The 12,815-nt window shown below is 28.4% G+C and overlaps 1 protein-coding gene and 1 pseudogene across 1 annotated transcript; both read right to left on the reverse strand.

The window, feature by feature from the left end:
- Window positions 1–3,659: 3,659 nt before the first annotated feature.
- Window positions 3,660–5,431, reverse strand: LOC125819556 (protein HEADING DATE 3A-like). Its single transcript, XM_049499001.1, has 4 exons — window positions 5,169–5,431; window positions 4,807–4,868; window positions 4,160–4,200; window positions 3,660–3,910 (listed from the first exon to the last, which is right to left on the reverse strand). The coding sequence occupies exons 1-4, from the start codon at window positions 5,361–5,363 to the stop codon at window positions 3,687–3,689; spliced, it is 522 nt and encodes a 173-aa protein (XP_049354958.1). The 5' UTR covers window positions 5,364–5,431; the 3' UTR covers window positions 3,660–3,686.
- A 5,941-nt stretch (window positions 5,432–11,372) lies between these two features.
- On the reverse strand, window positions 11,373–11,968 carry LOC125819566 (uncharacterized; annotated as a pseudogene).
- Between the last annotated feature and the right edge of the window lie 847 nt (window positions 11,969–12,815).

The raw sequence follows: 12,815 nt of genomic DNA on the forward strand, positions 1-12,815 counted from the left end.
ATCTAATGTCGATCCAACGTCTCTATATACTTTATGGACATTTACAAAGAGTGATAATTATCGTTAAAAATAATATCTAATGACAATTAAACTATTATCGTTAATTAATTACCACTAGGACCATTATAAATATGCAAAATCAAGTTGACAATTTGTGATAGATATCCTATGGTTGCTTCTTTACAATTTATAAAAACTTCAGGATATGATTAATTAAAAACATGGAAGTCTTATTAATGCAACATTATAATAATAATAAAATAATGCAACATTAAACACGCAAAATACTGGCAAGAAATTAGTAATTAGATCTTTAAATATTTTTCTGTAATTTAAATTCCCTCTAATAATTGATATACATTTTCATTTAATTTATATTACTCTAAAACACTCTCCCTCTTCCTCCCCCCTCCCCACACACGTGTTTTGTTTTAATTTATGTGATGTAAATTTGACTCGACACGAAATTTACGAGATTTTTGAAATGTGTCATCTTTAAATAAGCCATAACATGTATGTCTCTGTAAGTTTTTAATGACTTAATTTGAGACTTGCAATCTTAAATATGTCAAAACTAAAATCATTTAATCGATAATTGACTTGTTAGTTATATTACTAACGGATTTTTTTCATTGAAAAATCCCTTAATGACAAGCCAAATTTTGAGAAAATATATACATCTACGGATCAATATTCTCCTTTCTTCTTTGAATTTTTCACCCTCCTATTTTCTTTCTCTCTATTTGTTCTTAAAATAAGAAAAAAAAAAAAAAAAAAAAATTTCCTGCTTTCATAATTGTAGAATGTCATAGTATCACGATTTGAATCCTCTCTTACGTTAAGAAAATCCAACAATATATATATATATATATTACTAATAAAAATTATTTTACACTTCATCACGATATAATTTTTTGATAAAAAACGATATCGATGCTTTATAAAAGAATTAATGGGTTTATCTTTTTTGTTCAAACTTTTTTTTGAGCTTCTCACTGCAAAAATTTTAAGGAATCATTATATATTGGATGGTCCTCCTATGGTCGTTTTATGAGCAAAATGATTCCTATATCGTAGCTCTTATATGAGATTTAATTTATGATATTATATGACTATTTATGAAATATTATTACTTTGGAGAAAATTTGATTGCATGTATTAGATAAATTAATCAAATTGGTAAGTTTGCTAATTTTTAAAAATTATATTTTAATAAAAGTTCGCTCAAATTATAAAAAGTCTTAGAAAAACATGATCAAACTAAATTTCAAAAATTTCAAATAAAGTTATGCGATTAACAATGCGGATTTAATTAATAAATTCAAGAAAATGCTATATTAGTTATGCAACGATTATTATTTTTACCTTGTACCATTAATCATACATGATATATATTTAATCTATGATATTAATCAGAATACCTCTTAAGTATATATGTATGTTTTCAATGGACCACAAATGAATATTTTTTCAAATTATTGATTGTGTTTAGTCAAAACTCTTTTTTTTTTTTCGACTTGTTGTTATCTTTAGTCAAAACTCTTTTTTTTCCCATACACTTGAGAGTATATTCTTAAAATTATTTTTCAAATTATTGATTGTGTTTATTATGAACAGTTACATGTAATATCTTTATATGTGACCTAGTGGTAGTATAACAATTCTTTAATATATTTTTTTGTTTTATTTAACAAACTATTAATTCCACTTATTATAGAGAGTAGAGACAATTGCTTGATATTCTAATAGTCTACAATTTCTTTTACACTATTATTTTAAAGATTACTAATCTTCATTAAAATTTATGAAAAATTACTTGTACTTACGTAGTTATCTTTTATAGATGACTAATATAAAAGTCTATTTGAGCAATGAATTTAGATATTAATGAACTCAATAAAAAAATTATCTATCAGGATAATATTTTTATGGATATATCAACAAGTAGATCTACATTGAGAGAAATTAGTACAAGAAGTCACTATACACAACTTCTTGATTGAAGAATTAGGAGATAACCAATGGGGGTCAATCATAAAAAAGTTTACAAATAATTAGTTGAAGGCAAAGAAGGAGGATTTAGTGTGACTTTAATTGACACATGTGTCGATTATTCAGGACACTCAGTCAAAGTCACTAGTCCTCCACTTATTACCCTTTTATATAAGCCAACAAGAGTTGAGACTATCATGGCATTAAGTGTTTGTACCTGTAACATTAGGTTCTTGTACTTTTTTCAACACGAGTTGTGACTATCATGACATTAATTGTTTGTATCTTTAGCATTAGGTTTTTGTACCTTTTTACAACAAGAGTTGTGACTATCATGGCATTAAGTGTTTTTACCTTTTTACAACAAAAGTTGTAACTATTATGGCATTAAGTGTTTGTACCTTTAGCATTAGGTGTTTGCACCTTTATATAAAACAAAATAATTGATCCCTTCTAATGTAAGATTCTTTATGGCCCTATTTTATTGGTTGTTGAGCACGTGGAAGGTTTTGTATTTGCATGTAGGATTCTTTATGGCCCTATTTTATTGGTTGTTGAGCACGTGGAAGGTTTTATATTTGCGTGTAAGTTGTGTAGCTATTGCCTTTTAAGGAGAAATTAGTACAAGAAACCGTTATACACAATTTCTAGCCAATGGGGACAATCATCATACAAATAATTAATTGAAGGTAAAAGGAAGATTTAGTGTGACTCCACTTGAAAAACGTGTCGATTATTCATAACACTTTGTTAATTTAAAGTCTCTAGGACCACATTGATTCTTCACATGTATCCAAATATTCAAGGAATACCATATAGGTTTGAGAATAAAAATGACCATATTGAAATATACTCTTGTCTTTCTTCACAAGTGACACAAAATTCTCATTCCAAGCTTTTTATCTTGGACAAAAATAGTGTTAACTTTTTTTACACAAAAGATTCTCCATTATAACTTGGCTTAGTACCATACGTCTATATCATGTACAACTTGTTCTTGTATGGTCCAATAATATATTTTGGGAATCATATTCAATTAGGAAGAAAAAACCATGACTAGGTGGATATACTACCTAGTTCTTGTTTTACTACCATAATTATTCCTACTGTCAAAAACGACATTTCAATGGATAAATTAAAGTTCTATTAAGATGAAGATCTATCAGAATATCAATAAAAAAAATTTGGTAGCGCGCTAGCCATTGGTAATAGTAAGTACTTAATTAATTATATCACATGAGAGAAAACCCTTTAATATATCGGACCACAAGCATCTAGAGTTTTACATAAAAAGTTAAGTAAGACTATTAGACAAATCAAAATTATATATATATGAAAATTTTCGATAGAAAATCCATCGAAAACAATTGTGACAATGCAAGTACAATTCGATGGAAAATTATTATTACAAACCATATATTTATCATATGTTAACCAATATACTCTATTTATTTATAACATCATGAGGGTAATCCCCCTTAGTACTTTGACACCAAGTATATATCTAGGTTTCTAATTACATAAAAATAATAGTCACTACTAGAAATATCAGAATTTCTAACCAACATAGAAAGTCAGTCAGAAATTCTAATTTTTCAATTTGATATCCCTCCTGAATCATGTTATCGTCACTTAAGATCTCGCGATGACATGTCAATATAGACTTTATTCTACTATATATATATATTATTTTTTTATGCGCGGCGTCCTCCAGTACCACTCTCCCTATGGCAATTGAAGTAAACAGCTGCAACAGGCAATCCAAGGTTGTAAAGCTCAGCAAAGTCTCTTGTGTTGAAATTTTGACGCCAACCTGGGGCATACACTGTTTCACGTCTCGATTGTCGAAATAAAGCCAAAACGAATCGATGAATTCCCATCGTAGGTGTTGGATTCTCGTAGCATACGACTTCATTTCCTAGTGTAAAGTAAGAAAAATCAAATAATTAATGATCATATAAAAAGATTTTTGAAATTTATAATCTTTTCTGGTCGATTTTGTGATTTTTCTAGCCAAATTAATGACCATATATGTGTATATACTATATGATTTATTTTCTCTTGTTTTATAGTGTCAATGCATAGAACTTTGTGTAAATGACAAACTAATGCAAAATGGAGTCTATAGTACAAATTGTATAAGGTCTATAGTTATAAAAGGATTTACCAAAGCTTGTATTTGTAGTTGCTGGGATATCTGTGACCAGCCTAGAAAAAAATATTAAACAAGTACGGTTAGAACAATAGTAATATATTCAGTGTAATTATATAAGTGAGGTTTAAACAGAGTGGTGTGTGTACACGGATCCTATACCTGTCTGGTGAAGGTAGAGATGTTATTTTCGATAGACTTTCCATTTAAGTAATGCATTTTAAAGCATGTATGAAAAGGGAATACAGTAGTGAAGAAGACATAATGAAAATAATGGAGAAAAGAGTAGTAACAACAACAAATAATACAATAAGTGGAGCAAAAGAAATAACATATAATAATAAAATTAAAATAAAATAAAAAAGATAGAAAATAGTAATAATAATATTAATAAGGAAAACTAGACATAATTCAGACACTTTTTTGTTTGGGGTGGGGGGTGGGGAGGGGAGGGGGGGTGTGACAATATATATATATATATATATCACTTTCATTATTAGAGAAATAGGATTTTCAGTACACATGACATTATGATTTTATGTTATCAATTGTGGGTTCTCTTGCATTATGAGCAAATGGTGGTCCTCGATTCGAGTTTCACTGTCTTTATTTCTCAAAAATAATTTTCATATGTTTAATCTAATCAGATCTACAACACTAACCAATGTAGATACTCCCTCAAGTTTGGGTCGCTTGGGCTTGGAGCATCAGGATCCACCATAATCTTCATAAAAAACCAATCACAAAAGAATCTCAAACAATGTAATCAAAACATTAAGAAAAAATAAAAGAAACTAAACACTATTTGTGCATGTAGTAAGGAGATTCATAATGTAAAATCTTGAATACAAAAAGTACTATAATGGATGATAGTTAATCATTCAAAACATTTATAAAAGTACTTGAAATTAAACAATCTTGATTGGAGAAAATTAAACCTCTCTACCCCTCCAAATATTAGTAGCATCACATAAAATAGAGTGTAAAAACATAGCATCACAGAGCAAGTAAGTTTATAATTTACCAGAGTGTAAAAGTTGCGAAGATCGTCCCCTCCAATATGAACCCTAGGTTGCATAACAACTTGTGAAGGTTTCAACACACATGCATTGTTCACATCTTTATTATTATAAACAACTCTAAGATCAACAGACCTAGTGAATGGATCTAAAACATCACCTATCACACGACCAACTATCAATGGATCAACTCTAGGCATGATAATACTAAGTATAATAGAAAGTTTATATATTATATTATGACTATATGCTAGGATATTTTAGTTTTTTCTTCTTTCAATGTTATTGCAATGATATATTTTTTTATCAAAGGGTATGGCTATTTATATGAGTAGTAAACTTACTATGTTGATATTTTGTTGATGTCAAGAATCTTTAAACTTTTTATGTTATTCTTCTACTATGAAACTATATTATTCTTAGTTGATGTTGATCTTTGTATATGTTTATAATGAACTCTAGAGGACATGCGCCTTGAGCAAAGGTGTCAAATGTATGGATTAAATCAACTTTGGGCGGGACAAAACTTCCTTGAGTAATGACCGCCTAATCGCTAGAAATTCTCATCAGTTATTCTTTTTGGATAACTGTTTAGTAAATTACACCTTTTTGAGAAAATTGAAAAATCTTACGTAAAGAAGTTATATCAAAGTCTAAAACTAATCGGATTGGTTTAAATATCCTACGCAAAAAGATTTTAAAAAAGAAAGTACAGTTTACCACTTCACCATAACTCTGGTTAATTAGCGTTCTCCCATTTTTGCTTTGTTATAATACTAAAATTCAATATTGACACCATTTCTTAAGCTTACAAATTAATCAAATAATAAAGATGATTATCAATATAATTAAGTAATGCATTTGTTTTTAATTTTTTTTTAAAACTTTGTATCAAATGAAAACAAATATAAAAAAGGGGAAAAAGAATCCAGCAGATGGATACAAATGCTAGCTGTAGATGCAAAGGTGCTATTTCAGACAGCAAACACACTATATTTAGTCATCTTTTAGAAACAAATAGGATAGGGTGGAGTTTTCATGATATATACTTTGTTTGTTCTGATTTACCTGATATTTTTTATTTTTCGAGAATCGATTTTACTAAGGTAAATTGGATTAGATTAATTAGATATTTTGAAATTAAAAATTAGATATTTGAAAAGACATAATATATAAATAAATATTTAAATTTGGCCTCAACAGACAAGTAAGCATTCCAACTTGAGAGTGCATATCTAGGCATCTCAATTTGATTTTAACAGACAACTAAACACTTCAACTCGTCCTTACTATGTCACATAGACACCTGATGTTGATCCGACACATAATTTTATAGGAGTCTAGGAGATCATTTTGTAAGTTAAGAGTGTTCAACCGACACAATAAAGACAAGTTGATTGTTTATTCGTGCATACTCAAAATTACAGTGTTTACTCGATCTTCACCTGGAACCAAGTTTAATTTATTATTATTTTTGTATTATGTTATTCAAAAATTAGACAAAAATTTAAGTACTATAAGCCGCAACTTATAATGTCGATATGACAAAAAAAATATTCTAAATATTAATCAGAATTTACATAATTTGAATATCAAAAAATGAAATATAGCACGTAAATTAGAAGAACTACAATCATAGTGAGGAAAAATAAATAATTATAAATAAATCTTTATGATTCTTATCAATTCACTACATTTTGTCATTGACTCACTGCATAGTAAAAACTCATCGCTAATTCTATTTAATAACAATAAATTATTAAAAGGTTATGTTAGCTATGGACTAATTAATGACAAATTAGAAACGGATTCCTTTAACTGTTTTTCTCCTGTAGTGATTACTCATGACTTGATAAAAAGCTAATTCTATTTAATAACAAATTAACATTGAACTACCAAAATATTATGTTAACTGTAGACTATATTTAGTGGTAGATTAACGACAAATTATATCTCTATTCTCTATTTTTTTTATTTATTCTTTCGTCATTGCTAAGTCATGACTTGATAAAAAATATAATATACTCTTACAAATGATTGTGCTTTTTGAAAAATCTTTATACTGTCAATGCATACGATCTAAGATATCCTTTCGAGTTTTTATGGCCAGGAAATCATGTCTAGCCAATTCAAAGAAAATATTCTTGGATAAAAAATTCGAACATGAACGTAAAGAAATTGAGTTTATAACACAACAATCTTATTCATATCTCATCTTTATTAAAGGTATTTTCTAAAGGTATTGGGAAAAGGTGGGGAAAAAAAAGATAGAAAGATGCTATTTCCGTTTTAATTTATTTGTGCTATTTTGATAGGACATAAAATTTAAGAAAGTAACGAAATTTTTTAAATTATGTAATTATAAATTATAAATATGTTAAATGTATTAAAATATTATTTAATTTTGTGGAAAATTGAAATTAAAGAGTTGTCAAAAACAAAAGAGATATTTCTTTAAAACAAATTTAAGAAAAATATGACAAACAACTTAAAACGGAATGAGTATTTATTATAGATTCTTTTTCACTTTTACAGCATCCAATGTTATAAGATTAAATATATGATTCTCCCAATCAAAGTATACCTCACAACTTTGTCTAATCAGTAAATCCTTAAAGCTTCTTAGACAACACCTCCACATTCCAACAATATAGTCTTACCAAATTTATTATTACAACAATATATTTAGTATAATTTCACAAATACAGTAACGATAAAATTGTGTGTACGTAAATTTATTTTTATTTTATAGAGGTAGAGAGACTTTTTCTAACAGATCCTCAACTTAGATAACACATACTAAAAAAACAACGGAGAAGGTAATAGGAGTGGCAATTGAAGAAAAGATATTAACAGGTGATACTTAAATCGAAGAATGAGATAATAATAATAATAATAATAATAATAATAATAATAATAATAAGGATAATAATAATAATAATAATAATAATAATAAGGATAATAATAATAATAATAATAATAAGTAAGGATAATAATAATAATAATAATAATAAGGATAATAATAATAATAATAATAATAATAATAAGGATAATAATAATAATAATAATAATAATAATAATAATAAGGATAATAATAATAATAATAATAATAATAATAATAATAAGGAAATTAGACAATACCCGACTACCTACTAATCTTCTTCTATATTTATTTGACCTCCATATTTTGTCCTCGGTAAGCTTCAGGGTGTGTCATATCTTATCTAATCACCTCTTCCTAATTATACTTCTCCGGCTTACCTCTATCTCTCTTTATACACACCCATAGATAATCTCACACATCCTTGTTGGCGCATTTGTGCATCACGGCCTCTTTACATGTTCAAACAATCTTCTCTCATTTTAACATGATATATAGGTGAGAATTTATATGACTGCTTTTATATATGTAAATTCTAATATCTTAAAAAAAATCATGTTAGAGATTAGTATGTCAGTAGAATTATAACTTTTTTATAATGTTATGTACGTATATAACTTAAATCTTCAAACTAGATTCATATAGTCTAAAAAAGAGCATTGTTAGTAAGAATTCATATAGCTGACACATATTTATTTGGGATTCAAGCATAGTGATCTTTTGTTAATTTAAACCTCTTGCTAAGTATGAAATTCTGACTCCGTCTTTGATAAAAGTTGGTTCATGATATTTTTCCAAGACTGAGCTGTAAGATCAATTATTGAATTACTATTAGGGACCAACAAGGGCATTGTGGTTGGATGAATAGGGGTCCATCCATCCATCATGCAGGGGAGGCTCAACGTAACTGGGGACCTAAAGCGAAATTTTCTTTGAGGACTAAAAAATTTCATACATATTTATTTAAAAATTATTTTTCTAATTGTTTAGATGCACATTATTACTTCAACTTTTTAATAGATGATTTATTTGAGTAATTTTTTTAAACAAATAATTAATTTTAGGTAAGATTTTATCAATTCAATGCTGAAAAATATCCTTTTACTAAGCAATCATTATATGAATTGTTAACATAATTCTCTAAGGAATAAGTTGACAAACTTTAAGCAAAATAAGAGTTAGAACCATAGAATCTGATTCAAGACGTTGATAACTTGATATACCTAACTTTGATTGAAAATTTAAGTAAAAAAAAAATTGTGATTCACTTTGTTCAACACTGTTCGACTAATGATTCAGATTTCTGATAGAGTATTACTTTAACTTATCAAAGATTTGAAGAAAAAGAGTGAAAAAGGAGTTTTAAAATAAATAAATAATGTGAATGTCAAAAATGTAATAAGACAAAACAACATTTTCTTGATTTCTTCTATTTGAATGGAGTTAAGGAGAATAAAATAATATATATATATACTTTTTATTATAAATAATTATTATTTTTATAAAAATAAAAACACATAATTTGTTCTTGGTAAAAATTTGAGGCCTCCCAAAATTGGGGGTCTAAGGCATGTGCCTTAATTTTTCTAAGCAAGAGCCGCCCCTGCCATCATGTCACAAATAGATTAATCAGAATTCCAATATGAAAGCGGAATATTGGAGGAGAAAAAAGAAGATATTAAAAGAATTGCTATTGGTGGACAGGGTATCATAATTCATAGCCATATGATGCCTAAAAGGCAAATGAAAGAATGAAAATGATAGAAGTTTTGCTAGCTTCCTAGGATAAGAGAAATATATAGTCATAATAGATTTCTATTATTATCATAAAAATATTTAGCAGGAATTGAGTTGATGCAATTGCATTCAGAATCACTAAAATTTTTGCGTAATTTATATAAGATGTTACTTATAAATATTCATATTTATTATTACGATTAAAATATATTATTAGTTATAGTGATTTCACTTAATTATGTACCTGCAGTAGCATTCAAGTAATGCCCTTTGATTTCACCTGTTTCAGCCTGTGCTTTAAAAAGTGCTTCGGCACAAAATAAGAAACGATCTCTCCAACGCATAAATGGTTGTGAGTTCACGTTCTCATCATCTTTGGTAAAATCAAGTCCACCGCGAAGACATTCATAAACAGCTCTACCGTAGTTTTTTGCAGAAAATAGTTAGAATTGAAATTAAACATGTGATAGAGAAATAAATGGCGTTGTACAAGAATATATACTGTATTTTTTAACACATGTACAAGAAATCCAACTAGCAGGCACAAGGAATCCAACTAGAAGGCACAAGGAATCCAAATTATGGAAGAATTGACTGACCAATTTAGAAGGCACAAGGAAGAATCCAACTCACGTAGAATCTTTTTATATTAGAGAAATGTAGTCCATATATAGAGTATTTTTGGATATTCTTTGTGGGGTTTCAAAAGATAGCGATGTTCGTTTGTGTGAGAACCTCAATTATTTTTTGGACTGTTTTCAGGGACCGATCCAGATGGGACCAAGAGATTCATCCTTCGATAAAAAAATTACATTGTATAGGTGCTAGCTTCTCCTGCTTACATAGATTCTATAACGTCTACCAGTGACGATTTAAGCATTAGTGCTCTATGGATTCAACTAAACAGAATATTTTTGACACAAAATATAATATACGTGTGTTAAAAATTATATTCTATAAACTCACATGAAAGATGAATTACCTAATAATATGTGTATTTTATATTATCAATTATCACTCAAAAGTATGGGCTTTCCTAGTTTATTTCTCATTAGCCTATATTTTATATATACATATCTAAGAAGTTTACATTTGCAAAAATAACCACTAGTACAAAGTACACTATTCATATAATTTACTACTTGTGGCTATTTTTGCAAATGTAATGGATCTTCTGGTCAACAAACCATAAAACAATGAATTAAATACATAGATTAATTAGTTAACATTTGCAAAAATAGCCACTAGTAGTAAAATATTGCATAATTTAAATTTCCTCATTATATAGAGTACACATATTCATATAATGAACCCTCCAAAGTCAAAATCTAATCAAATTACAACAACAACCCAAATTAAATCAATGAATTAACAAATATAAATAGAAGCTCACATTTGCAAAAATAACCACTTTTCTTCATTATACAAAGTACACATATATATATATATATATATATATTATATTAATATAAAATAGACCTTCCAAAGTCAAGATCCAATCAAAATTACAACAACAAATCAAATTAAATCAATAAATTAACTAATAAAATAGAATTTCACATTTGCAAAAAATAGCCACTTTTTTTTCTACTTAAACTTGAAATGGCCATAGCCAATTCTTGACATCCTCTTCATCTTAAACTTTACCTCTATTCCTCATTGCAAGATTCCCATTATTTCCTTCAACATAAGCATAATATTTCAAGAAAAATGCAAGTGTAAGAGCAATCCATTCAAGACAAAAAATCAAAGCACATAATCCACCAGCTAATCTCAAAATCATAACACCATCTTCTTCTCTAACATATGAATTCAATTTTCCAAGGAAATCCCCTGTTTTCGTGAATATCAGCACGAAAACAGAGCCTTGGAAAATTGCTGTGAGTACGGAGGACACCATGTGTGCTCCGTACCCTTTATTGCCAGCACCCTCAGATGAGGATGCTGACACAGTGGCGCAGCCAAAAACTGCGCCACCTATAGTGAGGATGTGGAGGAGGATGAATAAGAATCCGTAGAGAGACGGGATTAATCGGAGGGAGAGAGTTAAGAAAATGCAGCTAGAGGATGCACCAAGAAGAATGTAGTTACAAAAAAGGAAGATTTTGTGTGTTTTGTGGTAATGGGGTTCAGTTGAATCTGAGTAATAATTGTTGAATCCCATTTTCTTGATTTTTTTTTTTTAACAAATTTTGTAATTTTGATGATTTTTTGTGGAGATTTTGGGATAATTTGATGTAAAAGAAGTGAATTGAGGAGTAATACATATGAATTTTGTATATATAGGTGTTTGTATGGTTGGGGGGGGGGGGGGGTTGTAAACGGTCATATTATTTGAAATCTGAGGTTGATTATAAGACCGTTTGGGAAATAAAAAGTGAAAATATACAAAATATTTGGTGCAACGGCTAATGAAGGATTCACATGCATTTAGCTTTATGATGTCCGCCTCGATTTGTGTGTATCTCGACTAATTGTGTAGACTGGGTTGCTTTATATATCAAAACTCGAACAGTAGAAAAGAAATATCGCATATAGTAATATATTGTTGCCTCCGTTGAAATTTGAATCGGAAACTTTATTTTCGGAATCATTTTGGGGCGACAAGCAACGATAGAGTTAATTAATGACCTCCAACTTTGAATGTGCACAAGTAGACACTTAAACTTATACCAGTAGACACACAAGTCTTATGTTGCATAATGCACGTAGGTCACCATGTAGGACAACAAATTATCACGTACGCACTAAAAACGTGTGCGACTAGTTATTAATCATATACAAATTTAAGTATTTATATGTACACACTCAAAATTAGAGGGCGTAGATATCAATTGAGTAAGTTAAAAGAACATTTTTATGTAATATGCTATAATATATATTGTATCCTCTTAAGATTGTGTATGTATACTCTTTTATATTTATATTTCAAAGTTCTGACTTTGACACCATGTGTAAATGATGTAGATTTTATATGAATCATTTGACCATTGACTAATTCATATGCATTCTCACTTTTTTTTTACTTTAAAGT

Source organism: Solanum verrucosum, unplaced genomic scaffold (assembly GCF_900185275.1).
Source record: "Solanum verrucosum unplaced genomic scaffold, falcon-dt-bn FXZP01000255.1, whole genome shotgun sequence".
NCBI classification, from domain to species: domain Eukaryota; kingdom Viridiplantae; phylum Streptophyta; class Magnoliopsida; order Solanales; family Solanaceae; genus Solanum; species Solanum verrucosum.

Coding starts and splice junctions, on each gene's coding strand:
- LOC125819556 (XM_049499001.1), bottom strand. CDS start 5,363: ATGCCTAGAGTTGATCCATTGATAGTTGGTCGTGTGATAGGTGATGTT. Junction 4,201..4,806: donor TTGAGGGAGTATCTACATTG/GTTAGTGTTGTA, acceptor ATTTTTTTCTAG/GCTGGTCACAGATATCCCAG. Junction 3,911..4,159: donor AACTACAAATACAAGCTTTG/GTAAATCCTTTT, acceptor ACTTTACACTAG/GAAATGAAGTCGTATGCTAC.